General features: G+C 37.0%; 1 protein-coding gene across 1 annotated transcript; it reads left to right on the top strand.

Moving 5' to 3' along the window:
• Nucleotides 1-13,172: 13,172 nt before the first annotated feature.
• On the top strand, nucleotides 13,173-19,352 carry LOC145771632 (isocitrate dehydrogenase [NADP], mitochondrial-like). Its single transcript, XM_082583353.1, has 10 exons — nucleotides 13,173-13,326; nucleotides 13,548-13,642; nucleotides 13,903-14,068; nucleotides 14,455-14,615; nucleotides 14,842-14,985; nucleotides 16,042-16,178; nucleotides 16,642-16,793; nucleotides 17,300-17,412; nucleotides 17,911-18,101; nucleotides 18,502-19,352. Exons 1-10 carry the CDS (start codon nucleotides 13,233-13,235, stop codon nucleotides 18,581-18,583), a joined length of 1,335 nt encoding a protein of 444 aa, XP_082439479.1. The 5' UTR covers nucleotides 13,173-13,232; the 3' UTR covers nucleotides 18,584-19,352.
• Nucleotides 19,353-20,156: the final 804 nt, after the last annotated feature.

Below are 20,156 nucleotides of genomic sequence, written 5' to 3'. Positions count from 1 at the left end.
TGTGCACCAATAGGTGGGCATTTGGAAGGAACTCCCAGCAGAACGCTTCAAAGATGGAGGATATATTTACGATAAACATTAAAATAATATGATTTTGCATAATTGACACCTCTTCAAACATCTTGAAATAAAACTTTAATCCGCAACACGTGCCACTTAAATTTTGCATGCATCGGATTCAGTATTAAATTACCTTTTCAGGGATGTGCACCAATAGGTGGGCATTTGGAAGGAACTCCCAGCAGAATGCTCCAAAGATGGAGGATATATTTACGATAAACATTAAAATAATACGATTTTTGCATAATAGACACCACTTCAAACATCTTCGAATAGAACTATAATCCGCAACACGTGCCACTTAAATTTTACATGCATCGGATTCAGTATTAAATTACCTTTCCAGGGATGTGCACCAATAGGTGGGCATTTGGAAGGAACTCCCAGCAGAACGCTTCAAAGATGGAGGATATATTTACGATAAACATTAAAATAATACGATTTTTGCATAATTGACACCTCTTCAAACATCTTGAAATAAAACTTTAATCCGCAACACGTGCCACTTAAATTTTGCATGCATCGGATTCAGTATTAAATTACCTTTCCAGGGATGTGCACCAATAGGTGGGCATTTGGAAGGAACTCCCAGCAGAACGCTTCAAAGATGGAGGATATATTTACGATAAACATTAAAATAATATGATTTTGCATAATTGACACCTCTTCAAACATCTTGAAATAAAACTTTATTCCGCAACACGTGCCACTTAAATTTTGCATGCATCGGATTCAGTATTAAATTACCTTTTCAGGGATGTGCACCAATAGGTGGGCATTTGGAAGGAACTCCCAGCAGAATGCTCCAAAGATGGAGGATATATTTACGATAAACATTAAAATAATACGATTTTTGCATAATAGACACCACTTCAAACATCTTCGAATAGAACTATAATCCGCAACACGTGCCACTTAAATTTTACATGCATCGGATTCAGTATTAAATTACCTTTCCAGGGATGTGCACCAATAGGTGGGCATTTGGAAGGAACTCCCAGCAGAACGCTTCAAAGATGGAGGATATATTTACGATAAACATTAAAATAATATGATTTTTGCATAATTGACACCTCTTCAAACATCTTGAAATAAAACTTTAATCCGCAACACGTGCCACTTAAATTTTGCATGCATAGGATTCAGTATTAAATTACCTTTCCAGGGATGTGCACCAATAGGTGGGCATTTGGAAGGAACTCCCAGCAGAACGCTCCAAAGATGGAGGATATATTTACGATAAACATTAAAATAATACGATTTTTGCATAATAGACACCACTTCAAACATCTTCGAATAGAACTATAATCCGCAACACGTGCCACTTAAATTTTACATGCATCGGATTCAGTATTAAATTACCTTTCCAGAGATGTGCACCAATAGGTGGGCATTTGGAAGGAACTCCCAGCAGAACGCTTCAAAGATGGAGCAATATTTACGATAAACATTAAAATAATATGATTTTTGCATAATTGACACCTCTTCAAACATCTTGAAATAAAACTTTAATCCGCAACACGTGCCACTTAAATTTTGCATGCATCGGATTCAGTATTAAATTACCTTTCCAGAGATGTGCACCAATAGGTGGGCATTTGGAAGGAACTCCCAGCAGAACGCTTCAAAGATGAAGGATATATTTACGATAAACATTAAAATAATATGATTTTTGCATAATAGACACCACTTCAAACATCTTCGAATAGAACTATAATCCGCAACACGTGCCACTTAAATTTTACATGCATCGGATTCAGTATTAAATTACCTTTCCAGAGATGTGCACCAATAGGTGGGCATTTGGAAGGAACTCCCAGCAGAACGCTCCAAAGATGGAGGATATATTTACGATAAACATTAAAATAATACGATTTTTGCATAATAGACACCACTTCAAACATCTTCGAATAGAACTATAATCCGCAACACGTGCCACTTAAATTTTACATGCATCGGATTCAGTATTAAATTACCTTTCCAGGGATGTGCACCAATAGGTGGGCATTTGGAAGGAACTCCCAGCAGAATGCTCCAAAGATGGAGGATATATTTACGATAAACATTAAAATAATACGATTTTTGCATAATAGACACCACTTCAAACATCTTCGAATAGAACTATAATCCGCAACACGGGCCACTTAAATTTTACATGCATCGGATTCAGTATTAAATTACCTTTCCAGGGATGTGCACCAATAGGTGGGCATTTGGAAGGAACTCCCAGCAGAACGCTTCAAAGATGGAGCAATATTTACGATAAACATTAAAATAATATGATTTTTGCATAATTGACACCACTTCAAACATCTTCGAATAGAACTATAATCCGCAACACGTGCCACTTAAATTTTGCATGCATCGGATTCAGTATTAAATTACCTTTCCAGAGATGTGCACCAATAGGTGGGCATTTGGAAGGAACTCCCAGCAGAACGCTTCAAAGATGAAGGATATATTTACGATAAACATTAAAATAATATGATTTTTGCATAATAGACACCACTTCAAACATCTTCGAATAGAACTATAATCCGCAACACGTGCCACTTAAATTTTACATGCATCGGATTCAGTATTAAATTACCTTTCCAGGGATGTGCACCAATAGGTGGGCATTTGGAAGGAACTCCCAGCAGAACGCTCCAAAGATGGAGGATATATTTACGATAAACATTAAAATAATACGATTTTTGCATAATAGACACCACTTCAAACATCTTCGAATAGAACTATAATCCGCAACACGTGCCACTTAAATTTTACATGCATCGGATTCAGTATTAAATTACCTTTCCAGGGATGTGCACCAATAGGTGGGCATTTGGAAGGAACTCCCAGCAGAATGCTCCAAAGATGGAGGATATATTTACGATAAACATTAAAATAATACGATTTTTGCATAATAGACACCACTTCAAACATCTTCGAATAGAACTATAATCCGCAACACGGGCCACTTAAATTTTACATGCATCGGATTCAGTATTAAATTACCTTTCCAGGGATGTGCACCAATAGGTGGGCATTTGGAAGGAACTCCCAGCAGAACGCTTCAAAGATGGAGGATATATTTACGATAAACATTAAAATAATATGATTTTTGCATAATTGACACCTCTTCAAACATCTTGAAATAAAACTTTAATCCGCAACACGTGCCACTTAAATTTTACATGCATCGGATTCAGTATTAAATTACCTTTCCAGGGATGTGCACCAATAGGTGGGCATTTGGAAGGAACTCCCAGCAGAACGCTCCAAAGATGGAGGATATATTTACGATAAACATTAAAATAATACGATTTTTGCATAATAGACACCACTTCAAACATCTTCGAATAGAACTATAATCCGCAACACGTGCCACTTAAATTTTGCATGCATCGGATTCAGTATTAAATTACCTTTCCAGGGATGTGCACCAATAGGTGGGCATTTGGAAGGAACTCCCAGCAGAACGCTTCAAAGATGGAGGATATATTTACGATAAACATTAAAATAATATGATTTTGCATAATTGACACCTCTTCAAACATCTTGAAATAAAACTTTAATCCGCAACACGTGCCACTTAAATTTTGCATGCATCGGATTCAGTATTAAATTACCTTTTCAGGGATGTGCACCAATAGGTGGGCATTTGGAAGGAACTCCCAGCAGAATGCTCCAAAGATGGAGGATATATTTACGATAAACATTAAAATAATACGATTTTTGCATAATAGACACCACTTCAAACATCTTCGAATAGAACTATAATCCGCAACACGTGCCACTTAAATTTTACATGCATCGGATTCAGTATTAAATTACCTTTCCAGGGATGTGCACCAATAGGTGGGCATTTGGAAGGAACTCCCAGCAGAACGCTTCAAAGATGGAGGATATATTTACGATAAACATTAAAATAATACGATTTTTGCATAATTGACACCTCTTCAAACATCTTGAAATAAAACTTTAATCCGCAACACGTGCCACTTAAATTTTGCATGCATCGGATTCAGTATTAAATTACCTTTCCAGGGATGTGCACCAATAGGTGGGCATTTGGAAGGAACTCCCAGCAGAACGCTTCAAAGATGGAGGATATATTTACGATAAACATTAAAATAATATGATTTTGCATAATTGACACCTCTTCAAACATCTTGAAATAAAACTTTATTCCGCAACACGTGCCACTTAAATTTTGCATGCATCGGATTCAGTATTAAATTACCTTTTCAGGGATGTGCACCAATAGGTGGGCATTTGGAAGGAACTCCCAGCAGAATGCTCCAAAGATGGAGGATATATTTACGATAAACATTAAAATAATACGATTTTTGCATAATAGACACCACTTCAAACATCTTCGAATAGAACTATAATCCGCAACACGTGCCACTTAAATTTTACATGCATCGGATTCAGTATTAAATTACCTTTCCAGGGATGTGCACCAATAGGTGGGCATTTGGAAGGAACTCCCAGCAGAACGCTTCAAAGATGGAGGATATATTTACGATAAACATTAAAATAATATGATTTTTGCATAATTGACACCTCTTCAAACATCTTGAAATAAAACTTTAATCCGCAACACGTGCCACTTAAATTTTGCATGCATCGGATTCAGTATTAAATTACCTTTCCAGGGATGTGCACCAATAGGTGGGCATTTGGAAGGAACTCCCAGCAGAACGCTCCAAAGATGGAGGATATATTTACGATAAACATTAAAATAATACGATTTTTGCATAATAGACACCACTTCAAACATCTTCGAATAGAACTATAATCCGCAACACGTGCCACTTAAATTTTACATGCATCGGATTCAGTATTAAATTACCTTTCCAGAGATGTGCACCAATAGGTGGGCATTTGGAAGGAACTCCCAGCAGAACGCTTCAAAGATGGAGCAATATTTACGATAAACATTAAAATAATATGATTTTTGCATAATTGACACCTCTTCAAACATCTTGAAATAAAACTATAATCCGCAACACGTGCCACTTAAATTTTGCATGCATCGGATTCAGTATTAAATTATCTTTCCAGGGGTGTGCACCAATAGGTGGGCATTTGGAAGGAACTCCCAGCAGAACGCATCAAAGATGGAGGATATATTTACGATAAACATTAAAATAATATGATTTTTGCATAATTGGAAAGGTAATTTAATACTGAATCCGATGCATGCAAAATTTAAGTGGCACGTGTTGCGGATTATAGTTCTATTCGAAGATGTTTGAAGTGGTGTCTATTATGCAAAAATCATATTATTTTAATGTTTATCGTAAATATATCCTCCATCTTTGAAGCGTTCTGCTGGGAGTTCCTTCCAAATGCCCACCTATTGGTGCACATCTCTGGAAAGGTAATTTAATACTGAATCCGATGCATGCAAAATTTAAGTGGCACGTGTTGCGGATTAAAGTTTTATTTCAAGATATTTGAAGAGGTGTCAATTATGCAAAAATCATATTATTTTAATGTTTATCGTAAATATTGCTCCATCTTTGAAGCGTTCTGCTGGGAGTTCCTTCCAAATGCCCACCTATTGGTGCACATCCCTGGAAAGGTAATTTAATACTGAATCCGATGCATGTAAAATTTAAGTGGCACGTGTTGCGGATTATAGTTCTATTCGAAGATGTTTGAAGTGGTGTCTATTATGCAAAAATCGTATTATTTTAATGTTTATCGTAAATATATCCTCCATCTTTGGAGCGTTCTGCTGGGAGTTCCTTCCAAATGCCCACCTATTGGTGCACATCCCTGAAAAGGTAATTTAATACTGAATCCGATGCATGCAAAATTTAAGTGGCACGTGTTGCGGATTAAAGTTTTATTTCAAGATGTTTGAAGAGGTGTCAATTATGCAAAATCATATTATTTTAATGTTTATCGTAAATATATCCTCCATCTTTGAAGCGTTCTGCTGGGAGTTCCTTCCAAATGCCCACCTATTGGTGCACATCCCTGGAAAGGTAATTTAATACTGAATCCGATGCATGCAAAATTTAAGTGGCACGTGTTGCGGATTAAAGTTTTATTTCAAGATGTTTGAAGAGGTGTCAATTATGCAAAAATCATATTATTTTAATGTTTATCGTAAATATATCCTCCATCTTTGAAGCGTTCTGCTGGGAGTTCCTTCCAAATGCCCACCTATTGGTGCACATCCCTGGAAAGGTAATTTAATACTGAATCCGATGCATGTAAAATTTAAGTGGCACGTGTTGCGGATTATAGTTCTATTCGAAGATGTTTGAAGTGGTGTCTATTATGCAAAAATCGTATTATTTTAATGTTTATCGTAAATATATCCTCCATCTTTGGAGCATTCTGCTGGGAGTTCCTTCCAAATGCCCACCTATTGGTGCACATCTCTGGAAAGGTAATTTAATACTGAATCCGATGCATGTAAAATTTAAGTGGCACGTGTTGCGGATTATAGTTCTATTCGAAGATGTTTGAAGTGGTGTCTATTATGCAAAAATCGTATTATTTTAATGTTTATCGTAAATATATCCTCCATCTTTGGAGCGTTCTGCTGGGAGTTCCTTCCAAATGCCCACCTATTGGTGCACATCTCTGGAAAGGTAATTTAATACTGAATCCGATGCATGTAAAATTTAAGTGGCACGTGTTGCGGATTATAGTTCTATTCGAAGATGTTTGAAGTGGTGTCTATTATGCAAAAATCATATTATTTTAATGTTTATCGTAAATATATCCTCCATCTTTGAAGCGTTCTGCTGGGAGTTCCTTCTAAATGCCCATCTATTGGTGCACATCTCTGGAAAGGTAATTTAATACTGAATCCGATGCATGCAAAATTTAAGTGGCACGTGTTGCGGATTAAAGTTTTATTTCAAGATATTTGAAGAGGTGTCAATTATGCAAAAATCATATTATTTTAATGTTTATCGTAAATATTGCTCCATCTTTGAAGCGTTCTGCTGGAAGTTCCTTCCAAATGCCCACCTATTGGTGCACATCCCTGGAAAGGTAATTTAATACTGAATCCGATGCATGTAAAATTTAAGTGGCACGTGTTGCGGATTATAGTTCTATTCGAAGATGTTTGAAGTGGTGTCTATTATGCAAAAATCGTATTATTTTAATGTTTATCGTAAATATATCCTCCATCTTTGGAGCGTTCTGCTGGGAGTTCCTTCCAAATGCCCACCTATTGGTGCACATCCCTGGAAAGGTAATTTAATACTGAATCCGATGCATGTAAAATTTAAGTGGCACGTGTTGCGGATTATAGTTCTATTCGAAGATGTTTGAAGTGGTGTCTATTATGCAAAAATCGTATTATTTTAATGTTTATCGTAAATATATCCTCCATCTTTGGAGCATTCTGCTGGGAGTTCCTTCCAAATGCCCACCTATTGGTGCACATCCCTGGAAAGGTAATTTAATACTGAATCCGATGCATGTAAAATTTAAGTGGCACGTGTTGCGGATTAAAGTTCTATTCGAAGATGTTTGAAGTGGTGTCTATTATGCAAAAATCGTATTATTTTAATGTTTATCGTAAACATATCCTCCATATTTGGAGCATTCTGCTGGGAGTTCCTTCCAAATGCCCACCTATTGGTGCACATCCCTGGAAAGGTAATTTAATACTGAATCCGATGCATGTAAAATTTAAGTGGCACGTGTTGCGGATTATAGTTCTATTCGAAGATGTTTGAAGTGGTGTCTATTATGCAAAAATCGTATTAATTTAATGTTTATCGTATATAAATATATCCTCCATCTTTGGAGCGTTCTGCTGGGAGTTCCTTCCAAATGCCCACCTATTGGTGCAAATCCCTGGAAAGGTAATTTAATACTGAATCCGATGCATGCAAAATTTAAGTGGCACGTGTTGCGGATTAAAGTTTTATTTCAAGATGTTTGAAGAGGTGTCAATTATGCAAAAATCATATTATTTTAATGTTTATCGTAAATATATCCTCCATCTTTGAAGCGTTCTGCTGGGAGTTCCTTCCAAATGCCCACCTATTGGTGCACATCTCTGGAAAGGTAATTTAATACTGAATCCGATGCATGTAAAATTTAAGTGGCACGTGTTGCGGATTATAGTTCTATTCGAAGATGTTTGAAGTGGTGTCTATTATGCAAAAATCGTATTATTTTAATGTTTATCGTAAATATATCCTCCATCTTTGGAGCGTTCTGCTGGGAGTTCCTTCCAAATGCCCACCTATTGGTGCAAATCCCTGGAAAGGTAATTTAATACTGAATCCGATGCATGCAAAATTTAAGTGGCACGTGTTGCGGATTAAAGTTTTATTTCAAGATGTTTGAAGAGGTGTCAATTATGCAAAAATCATATTATTTTAATGTTTATCGTAAATATATCCTCCATCTTTGAAGCGTTCTGCTGGGAGTTCCTTCCAAATGCCCACCTGTTGGTGCACATCCCTGGAAAGGTAATTTAATACTGAATCCGATGCATGTAAAATTTAAGTGGCACGTGTTGCGGATTAAAGTTCTATTCGAAGATGTTTGAAGTGGTGTCTATTATGCAAAAATCGTATTATTTTAATGTTTATCGTAAACATATCCTCCATATTTGGAGCATTCTGCTGGGAGTTCCTTCCAAATGCCCACCTATTGGTGCACATCTCTGGAAAGGTAATTTAATACTGAATCCGATGCATGTAAAATTTAAGTGGCACGTGTTGCGGATTATAGTTCTATTCGAAGATGTTTGAAGTGGTATCTATTATGCAAAAATCGTATTATTTTAATGTTTATCGTAAATATATCCTCCATCTTTGGAGCGTTCTGCTGGGAGTTCCTTCCAAATGCCCACCTATTGGTGCACATCCCTGGAAAGGTAATTTAATACTGAATCCGATGCATGTAAAATTTAAGTGGCACGTGTTGCGGATTATAGTTCTATTCGAAGATGTTTGAAGTGGTGTCTATTATGCAAAAATCGTATTATTTTAATGTTTATCGTAAATATATCCTCCATCTTTGGAGCATTCTGCTGGGAGTTCCTTCCAAATGCCCACCTATTGGTGCACATCCCTGGAAAGGTAATTTAATACTGAATCCGATGCATGTAAAATTTAAGTGGCACGTGTTGCGGATTATAGTTCTATTCGAAGATGTTTGAAGTGGTGTCTATTATGCAAAAATCGTCATATTTTAATGTTTATCGTAAATATATCCTCCATCTTTGGAGCGTTCTGCTGGGAGTTCCTTCCAAATGCCCACCTATTGGTGCACATCCCTGGAAAGGTAATTTAATACTGAATCCGATGCATGCAAAATTTAAGTGGCACGTGTTGCGGATTAAAGTTTTATTTCAAGATGTTTGAAGAGGTGTCAAATATGCAAAAATCGTATTATTTTAATGTTTATCGTAAATATATCCTCCATCTTTGGAGCGTTCTGCTGGGAGTTCCTTCCAAATGCCCACCTATTGGTGCACATCCCTGGAAAGGTAATTTAATACTGAATCCGATGCATGTAAAATTTAAGTGGCACGTGTTGCGGATTAAAGTTTTATTTCAAGATGTTTGAAGAGGTGTCAATTATGCAAAAATCATATTATTTTAATGTTTATCGTAAATATATCCTCCATATTTGAAGCGTTCTGCTGGGAGTTCCTTCCAAATGCCCACCTATTGGTGCACATCCCTGGAAAGGTAATTTAATACTGAATCCGATGCATGTAAAATTTAAGTGGCACGTGTTGCGGATTATAGTTCTATTCGAAGATGTTTGAAGTGGTGTCTATTATGCAAAAATCGTATTATTTTAATGTTTATCGTAAATATATCCTCCATCTTTGGAGCGTTCTGCTGGGAGTTCCTTCCAAATGCCCACCTATTGGTGCACATCCCTGGAAAGGTAATTTAATACTGAATCCGATGCATGTAAAATTTAAGTGGCACGTGTTGCGGATTATAGTTCTATTCGAAGATGTTTGAAGTGGTGTCTATTATGCAAAAATCGTATTATTTTAATATTTATCGTAAATATATCCTCCATCTTTGGAGCGTTCTGCTGGGAGTTCCTTCCAAATGCCCACCTATTGGTGCACATCCCTGGAAAGGTAATTTAATACTGAATCCGATGCATGCAAAATTTAAGTGGCACGTGTTGCGGATTAAAGTTTTATTTCAAGATGTTTGAAGAGGTGTCAATTATGCAAAAATCATATTATTTTAATGTTTATCGTAAATATATCCTCCATCTTTGAAGCGTTCTGCTGGGAGTTCCTTCCAAATGCCCACCTATTGGTGCACATCTCTGGAAAGGTAATTTAATACTGAATCCGATGCATGTAAAATTTAAGTGGCACGTGTTGCGGATTATAGTTCTATTCGAAGATGTTTGAAGTGGTGTCTATTATGCAAAAATCGTATTATTTTAATGTTTATCGTAAATATATCCTCCATCTTTGAAGCGTTCTGCTGGGAGTTCCTTCCAAATGCCCACCTATTGGTGCACATCCCTGGAAAGGTAATTTAATACTGAATCCGATGCATGCAAAATTTAAGTGGCACGTGTTGCGGATTAAAGTTTTATTTCAAGATGTTTGAAGAGGTGTCAATTATGCAAAAATCATATTATTTTAATGTTTATCGTAAATATATCCTCCATCTTTGAAGCGTTCTGCTGGGAGTTCCTTCCAAATGCCCACCTATTGGTGCACATCCCTGGAAAGGTAATTTAATACTGAATCCGATGCATGTAAAATTTAAGTGGCACGTGTTGCGGATTATAGTTCTATTCGAAGATGTTTGAAGTGGTGTCTATTATGCAAAAATCGTATTATTTTAATGTTTATCGTAAATATATCCTCCATCTTTGAAGCATTCTGCTGGGAGTTCCTTCCAAATGCCCACCTATTGGTGCACATCCCTGAAAAGGTAATTTAATACTGAATCCGATGCATGCAAAATTTAAGTGGCACGTGTTGCGGATTAAAGTTTTATTTCAAGATGTTTGAAGAGGTGTCAATTATGCAAAATCATATTATTTTAATGTTTATCGTAAATATATCCTCCATCTTTGAAGCGTTCTGCTGGGAGTTCCTTCCAAATGCCCACCTATTGGTGCACATCCCTGGAAAGGTAATTTAATACTGAATCCGATGCATGCAAAATTTAAGTGGCACGTGTTGCGGATTAAAGTTTTATTTCAAGATGTTTGAAGAGGTGTCAATTATGCCAAAATCATATTATTTTAATGTTTATCGTAAATATATCCTCCATTTTTGAAGCGTTCTGCTGGGAGTTCCTTCCAAATGCCCACCTATTGGTGCACATCCCTGGAAAGGTAATTTAATACTGAATCCGATGCATGTAAAATTTAAGTGGCACGTGTTGCGGATTATAGTTCTATTCGAAGATGTTTGAAGTGGTGTCTATTATGCAAAAATCGTATTATTTTAATGTTTATCGTAAATATATCCTCCATCTTTGGAGCATTCTGCTGGGAGTTCCTTCCAAATGCCCACCTATTGGTGCACATCCCTGAAAAGGTAATTTAATACTGAATCCGATGCATGCAAAATTTAAGTGGCACGTGTTGCGGATTAAAGTTTTATTTCAAGATGTTTGAAGAGGTGTCAATTATGCAAAAATCATATTATTTTAATGTTTATCGTAAATATATCCTCCATCTTTGAAGCGTTCTGCTGGGAGTTCCTTCCAAATGCCCACCTATTGGTGCACATCCCTGGAAAGGTAATTTAATACTAATTTCGATGCATGTAAAATTTAAGTGGCACGTGTTGCGGGTTATTGTTTTATTCAAGGTTTTTTGAAGGTATGTCAGGTTGCATTTTATGCCTCACACTTATTCACGGATGACTTTTTTAGGCGGAAAGCGGAAAAACTATTCTGCCAGAATGACGGTGGTGTGTACTGGACCAGAATACATTATTATTATTATTTTTACTGATGATGAATTAAAGTGATAATGGTTTCTAGTTTTTCTGCTACTGCAGTAATTGTTTATTAAACAGATTATGCAAACGAACCGGTCATTATACTCTGACAGTGTTAAATTATTTTCTGTTATGCTTGATCGTTAAATGGCATTTACAAAAAAATATTTTAATTAAGTTGTTAGCGTTTATTTAGCCTTAGAAGTAAATAAAAAATTTGGTCTTTTTTTGGCCTTATTTTATAATGAATTTGGCCTTACTATAGCTTGAGTATCTGGTAACCCTGATTACGGTTTTAGGATTATAATTGGATGTTAAGATTATGGTCTGACAACCCTTCAAAATATCTGCCAATCCCTGAAAATACCAACAATGCCTTACAATTTTTAAGGCTTGCTAGATTGGCAAGTTTTTCCTGCCAAACCTGGGCTACTTTTGCTTCTCAGTTGCAAAAAAAAATTTAACAGTTACCGTATATACTCCAGTAAAGGTCGAGATTTTCGCAAATGTGATTTTCACCTCAAAAAGACAGGTTCGACACAGGACAAGCTGTTCGGCAGCTTTCAAAATTAACACATTTTTACTGCAGCAAAATCATTGCCGACGTAGATTATGGACATGAGATCGAACTATACTCGAGTATATCCGGTACGGAGTTTTGTATTGTTGAATCTTTTGATTTCTTATTAATTCCAATTTGCAATAGAATAAAGACTCTTTTCAGTCAAAAACATCTGGCAACGCTGACAATACCTGACAACGAATATTTAAAAGCACACCTCAGAGGCTATATGCATCTGTTCACTCAAGCATGACATGTTTTTCACCTCTTCGCTCAACAAAAACAACAAAGCTACATTTATAACCTCTAAATTCGACAGAGTTTAGCGTGTGTGTCCGTAGCTCACAGCGACTGCATTGGTCTCAGATTCCAAAAGGCGCGGTTTGACACTGTCCAGGAGCGTTTATGATTTTTTGTTCTGAGAAAGTTTGTTTCACAAAGCCTAGTCGAACAAATTGCTCTGAAATAAAACATAAAGTTGGTGTTACGCCACTATCTGGATAGTTTTGACCTAGCACAAAAATCTTAGTACCTTGGATGTTTTATCAATACCTTGAATACCTTCACATGACCTTTTCTAATTTTTTTTATTTTTAACTTACATTTGATGGCAGAATCTTTAAATTCCTAAGTCAGTCTTAAGTAATCAACTGGTTGGAATCATTACAATTATCCAACATGGCACTTTCAAAAACTCAAAACCTGTTGCAAACTCTTCGGAAATCAGTTAATGTTGTTTCTGCCTTCAGTGTTAATGGATCTCAACGCCAATGTAAGTTTGTAGTTTTGTAAGCCTCAAACTATTTTCTTGCTTGTTGCTTCTATCTGTGATCTCGTTAGGAATTATTTTTTTATGTGCATTTGTTAATTACTGATGTTTTTATAGGCTATGTAGTATATGCTAAACATTAAAGCACAAGTTATAAAAATATGTTGCTCTTAATTGTTGAGCACTAGATCCTAGTGGTGAAATTGAATTTATTTTCTATGCAGATTCAAGTGATAAGCGCATTCAAGTTGCTAACCCTGTTGTGGAAATGGATGGAGATGAAATGACTCGAATCATTTGGGATATGATTAAACAAAAGGTAAACTTATTACCGTACCGAAATGGAAATAGTGACACATTTCTGTGGATGCTGTTCCCAATTTTAAACGAAATGTAGTATGCTTATGGTAATACTTTTACTGATTCAAACAACCTGCAAGTTGTCTAAGTTTTTTTCTTATATTAAGTGGCATAGTGTTGAATAAATTCTGTTTAGCTAATAAATAATTTGCAAGCGGTGTTATTTATCATCCATGGTTTATCACCAGTTTTTACTTTTCATGCTTGATTGCTTTTCAGCTGATTTTGCCCTACCTCAATGTTGACCTTAAGTATTATGATCTCGGCATGGAATATCGTGACAAGACAGACGATCAGGTCACTATTGATTCTGCTCTGGCTACTTTAAAATATAACGTTGCAGTTAAATGTGCAACAATCACGCCTGATGAGGAAAGAGTTGAAGGTAAGTTAATGGTGTATAAACCATATCACCTCATGCTGCTGTGTGTTATGCTTTTCCAAGTTTTGTTTTTGTAGCAATTGTTATCATAATCAACACTTGTCTTAGGTTTAAAAAAGCATGTGATGCCATCTTTCTTTTCTTTTCATCTTTATATTATCTTAATGTCAGTCATAGAGTGTAACTGAAGTTGAAGGTAAATATCAAGCTTGGCTTTACTTTCGTGTCATTCACTTAACCTAAATCTTCAACCACTGAAAATAAGGCTCCATTATGGCACCATCAATTGAGTTTATAAGTTTTCATTATAACTGAATTCACAGTCGGATTGATGCATGTAAATAAAAGCTGCATCAACTACAAGACTCACTTGAAAATTATTGCTTTAGAATTTAAACTTAAGAAAATGTGGAAAAGCCCTAACGGAACAATTCGTAACATTCTGGGTGGCACAGTGTTCCGAGAGCCCATTTTGTGCAAAGTTGTGCCAAGATTGGTGCCAGGATGGACTGACCCAATTGTGATCGGCCGCCATGCTCATGGTGACCAGGTGAGAGGATTGACTTTGTTACTGAATACAGTTTTGCAAATAATTTACTAGCAACATACTGTGACTTTGCGTTTTTGGCGAATGCATTTCACAAGCAATTATTCCTCATTTATTTTGCTAATAATGAGTTCGGTAAGGGGAGTAATGTTTCTAAATGTAAACAAAAAATGCTACATTCAGCCGTGTCAATTAAACCATAAGTTTTACACTCTTACTTTATGCATAGTACAAAGCAACAGATTTTGTTGCACCTGGCGATGGCAAACTGGAGCTTATATACACACCAACAAACGGCAGCCCTGTCAACATGGAAGTTTTTAATTTTAAAGATGGTGGTGGCGTTGGAATGGCAATGTATAACACTGATCAGGTATGTTTCTCGGCAGCCGATTGTAGCAAGAATTAACAGCGATGAACACTGTGTTTCGCCCATGCGACTGAGCTCGTCAGTATCGTTCCACTAATTCTGCCGGAGAATCGTCCTCCGTTTAATAAGGGGGGACTACGTACTGGAACTGGTTGCTCTACGTAGTTTATTACAAGCTAAGGAATCGGTCTTTTGTCGACACGAAAAACTGCATTCATAGATTGCCTGTGCAATCATAAATTGGCATTCACCGCATACAACAAATTTCTAAGAGCCATTGTGACGCATTGCAATGATAAATAACTTCCTTAGTTACTTGTGGTTTGCTCTGTATTTCTCCAGCAGTTTTTAAGTGACTTTGTTCAAACAAGGTCATCACTTCATTAGCTTAGTCAATGATTGATTAATACCGTCCATGAACGCGTTATCCTGTTTACAATATAATAACGTGTAATCAAGTTAGAAGTTTGCTGGGGTACTAATTTTTATGTGTTTTTGTTTGAAAACACTGATTCTGCGATGTCTCCTTGACACGTAATATAAAGAAAGACTAAAAGCAGAATAAGTGTAAGTAAAAAAAGCATCTAAGGAAAAAGGTTTTGACAAGAGTAATTTGGGGTTAAACAAAAATTAACTAGACCTATCGATTGATTGATTCTCTATCCTCAGTGAGAAGCATCTTTGCAAGGCTAATTTAAAGGAGCTTAATCCTGGTAGTTTTGCCAACTTGTAGGTAGGGGTTTTGAATCACTTTTGTTTAACCATTGACTTAGTTAGGTCCGGTCACCAAGGTTGACAGAGTGAAATTTCATATTGTTGACTTGCTGTTTATGAAATATCCCATCCAATAGGTGTCACTGAATGTCCTTGAAATGCGTTGCTTAAACGCACACTCCGAGAATCAAACCAGTGCCTCTTGATCTTGCCGTTTCTTCGATTATAAAGTCGAGAGCTCAACCAACTGAGTTATTGGGACAAACCATATTGTATCGGCAATGTGCTCAGCATTCAGCAAGCTCTATTCGTAGAAAAACCGCTAACTTTCTCTTTATTTTTCAGTCCATTACCGACTTCGCTCACAGTTGTATGCAAGTTGCTTTACAAAAGAAATGGCCTCTGTACATGAGCACCAAGAACACGATCTTGAAGAAATACGACGGAAGATTTAAAGACATCTTTGAAGATATCTTTCAAAAGTATGTTTGCGTATCATATAATTCCTTTGCATATCAACATGCTTTTGCCGCTTCAATTTCTCAGCTTGGTAGATGCACCATCCTATGGAATAGGTGAACATCTGCAAACGGTTTGAAATGACGAGCTTTTGCAGACACCGTATAGTTAGAAGTGACGCGGCACTGGGGAGGTTCAAATTTCTGAAGCACATGTCTATCTGTTTGATGCTATTATTTTCGATGTATATTTTATTAAAATTGTCCAGGCTCCAATTTGTTATCTATAAGTATTTTGTTGCAAAGGTATTTCAGTTATGCATGGAATTACATTTTTTTAAGACTTGGCCTATTTCTTCATAGAAAAATACCTAAAGTTCATTGCGTGGTCCACGTAATAAAAGTCCCGCTATCTGGAAAAAATTAATTTTCATATTTCTTGAGTTAGCTTTGTAATCAAACTACCAACATATTATGTTGCACACAGGCACTACAAGAAGGACTTCGACGCGAACGGGATGTGGTACGAGCACAGACTCATTGACGACATGGTCGCCCAGGTGCTCAAGTCGTCCGGTGCTTTTGTGTGGGCTTGCAAGAACTATGATGGCGACGTCCAGTCCGACATTCTTGCACAAGGTTGCTACTTGATAGTTGAAATGCCACTTATCCGCTTCTTTTGTCGTAGCATTGCTTTACCAACAATCCAACATGTGTTCTGCTGAGGTGGGGTTTTAATAACTCGACTCCCCAATTTCTGAATTTTTGAACCATGTAACATGACAGCTTTTAGATTGATATTACTTTTGCGTACAAATAACGCTTTAGTGTTACGTCGGTTGTTCAGCAAAGCAAATCTTCTACCAAAGCTCCATTGGCACTGTAACGAACGATATTTGTTGTGTGGTCTTTGCTAAAAACTTCTTTACAAAGTTGCACACTACACCGCCCTTTACTACTATCTGCTAGATGCAAAATTATCTATTGATTTATTTTTCATCAATGCCAATGTGAGTGGCAACGCAGCTGTGCATATTATCAGAGGAAATGTCCTACATTTGTGTTTCGAAGATGACTCCTGCTAAATCGGACATCGGTGTGAGTTCTAGAACACCGCCAACTCACTATATTCAAATTATTTGCAGGGTTTGGCTCACTCGGCCTAATGACCAGCGTTCTGATGTGTCCTGATGGGAAGACGGTGGAATCGGAGGCTGCCCATGGCACGGTCACGAGGCACTATCGAGAGCACCAGAAGGTATTATCGTTCCACTACGATTTGTTATTTTACCAGTAAGCAATAAGCATCTTGAGCAAGGTCTTAGGGAATGGATTATTATTATTATAGAAATATTCCCTGAAGATAGGTGTCATGTTCTGATCGTATTCAATTATTGTGTGCAGAGGTGTAAGATTTAGGTTGAGTGTCGAAGTAGGCAGTGTTGGGAAGATGGTTCCACATTCCGGAAAGCAGTGGACCACGTGACTGGTTGACCGCTACTGACGGAATCTTGATAACTTTGTTTGCTATGGCAGATTACTATTTTTGACAAAACAGCGGAAGTTCTTTGACGGGTTTTCCGAAATTCCAGCCTTCAAGTACAACAACTTTTTTTTTATCTTTTCTGTGAAAATTCTGCATGTTTAAATAGTTTTTGAACGAAAGCTAGCTATCTGCCGCTTCCCTTGTCACACGTTCTTTCACTTATATCTAATATGTGTGTGTAACTTTGCTGTGTGCTCTATTTTTTACCAGGGCAACCCCACCAGCACCAATCCGATTGCTTCGATCTTTGCTTGGACTCGAGGCCTGGAACATCGCGGAAAATTGGACGGAAACCCAGACTTGATCAAGTTTTGTCAGACCCTTGAGAAGGTCTGTGTTGACACTGTGGACAACGGGGTCATGACGAAAGACTTAGCTGGCTGCATTCATGGATTGAAAAAGTATGTAGTCTTTAGTTTGGCTCCATTTGCTCTTTTACGTTCAGTATGATACTTGATAATGATCATTTTTATAAATATAAATCGTGGTAGAAATTGTGAAAAGAGTTGTGTGTACATAATGCATGCGTTACCTGGAAACAGTAAACTTTGGGTTCAGCTGTTAATAAAATGGTTTAAATCAGCATTTCATTCTATATCCAAACAGCCAAAATACCTGTGATACTTTGTTCATGGTTGTGACACAGTTGTTCAAGTACACCATTTTTGATAAATTTACTAAAGTTGAGAATAGCTTTGTTGTGTCCAGAGAATAGAGATTAGTTTCATCCCGATGTTCAAACTGTCGTTTATGAGCGAACGAAAGAAATTTCATGCAATTTGATATTTTCTTCTGTTGCAGCGTGAAACTGAACGAACACTACGTCATCACCACTGACTTCCTTGAGGCGGTCGAGAGCGGACTGAAGAAGTCTTTGGCCTAAATCGCTTTAAAGGACGTTTTACACTTTTCCTATGCTGAGCGTGAAAACATTACGACATAAAGAAAAGTGTAACTTGCCCCCAATCGTACTATGACGTCACATTATTTAAGTGTATTATTGATCAAAATCGCTAATGGTGTTTGGAAAATATTTTTAAGCTCCCGTTTACACGCATCATGACCCTCTTGTGACTTGTTTTGTGGCTGGGTGATTGAATCGAACAAGACATCCTTCACGCAATATAAGTTGTGAAATCGCAAAACAAAGGTCACGACGTGTAGTGTAGACAGGTCTTTAGTCAAAATAGTAGCCTACTGATGCAAAAACGTCAATTGATTTTTGAAGTGCCAATTTATTTTTTGAAATATTTCAGCACCACAAGTGTCCTTGAAGATTTCATATGGTAAGCGATCATCAGCATAGCTAATCGCAAACTTCCGAATGCTGTCAACCTATTTGTGTTTTCTGTAAACGCCCTTTTCAAGCAAACTTCAGTGCTTAATGCAGATCACCAAATTTATTCTGTTAAATTGCTGATGAAATGCAGGATTTTATTGTCACAGCTGAGTTGTTTTTACCAGGTTTTACTTTCTTGAGTAGTTTCTCGAATCCCGTGTTCAATTATTTTACCAATTGTGAATTCCATCAAACCTATTAGCCCTGTGCCTGTTGCGGTGCTCATCAGACCTTCGTGGCCATTTCAAGGAGCACTTGATCGCTTCTATTTCATGACTTCGATTATGCCTTCAATAAATCAACAGCTTTTGAATCTGTGATTGTTGCATGAGGTTGGCGTATGAAGCTGTTACGTCTTTGGTTTGTTTGATTGCAAATTCAGTTTCATGTTTTGAGGAATTTTGTTTCATTGTCAACCGGAAACGACGTATATAATCTCCCCACGCAAAAAGCACAATTCAGTTTAAAATATGCAGCCTTGAGAGTGAGACATGTTCTTCGGAGAATAGCCCAGCTTACCTTACTATTAGAGGCTTAATTTTGAAACTAACTTGAGTGATTGATTGAATCTTTATCCTCGGACTGGGAAAGCTTCTTGCAGAGCTTAATCCTGGCAGTTTCGCATACTTGTAGAGGCTTTGAATCATTGACGCAGGCCCGGTCGCGAAATATTTTTTCCCACGAGATTTCTGTCTCATTTACATATTTTGGTAACAGTTTGTATTAAAACCGTGTGAATGCAACATTCTCTCGTTGGCACTGTTGGTTCAGTGGTATCATCCTCTGCCTAGTAATCGTGAGAACGAGGGTTCGACGCCCGTCGAAGTCAAACTTTCTTTTTTTTTTCAAAAAAGTAGGGTTAGGGAAAGCTTATATTTTATTATCATTGCAGAATTTTATTGGCAAATAGTTATTTCGCAATCTGAATCAACCAATCTCTCAAACACTTTCGGAAAATCTTACTTTTAAAGTGACTAAAATCAATGAGACAGAAATCTCGTGGGAAAAAAAATTTCGCGGCCCGGTCACCGAGATTGACAGAGTGAAGTTTCTGATTGTTGAAGTCTTGTTGCCGGGGAACTATTCCATCTATTAGATGCCGCTGAATGGAGAGCAG

This window comes from Aplidium turbinatum, chromosome 6, assembly GCF_918807975.1.
Source record: "Aplidium turbinatum chromosome 6, kaAplTurb1.1, whole genome shotgun sequence".
NCBI classification, from domain to species: Eukaryota; Metazoa; Chordata; class Ascidiacea; order Aplousobranchia; family Polyclinidae; genus Aplidium; species Aplidium turbinatum.
Note: the sequence above shows the minus strand (reverse complement) of the source record. Positions and strands in the feature narration are given on the sequence as shown.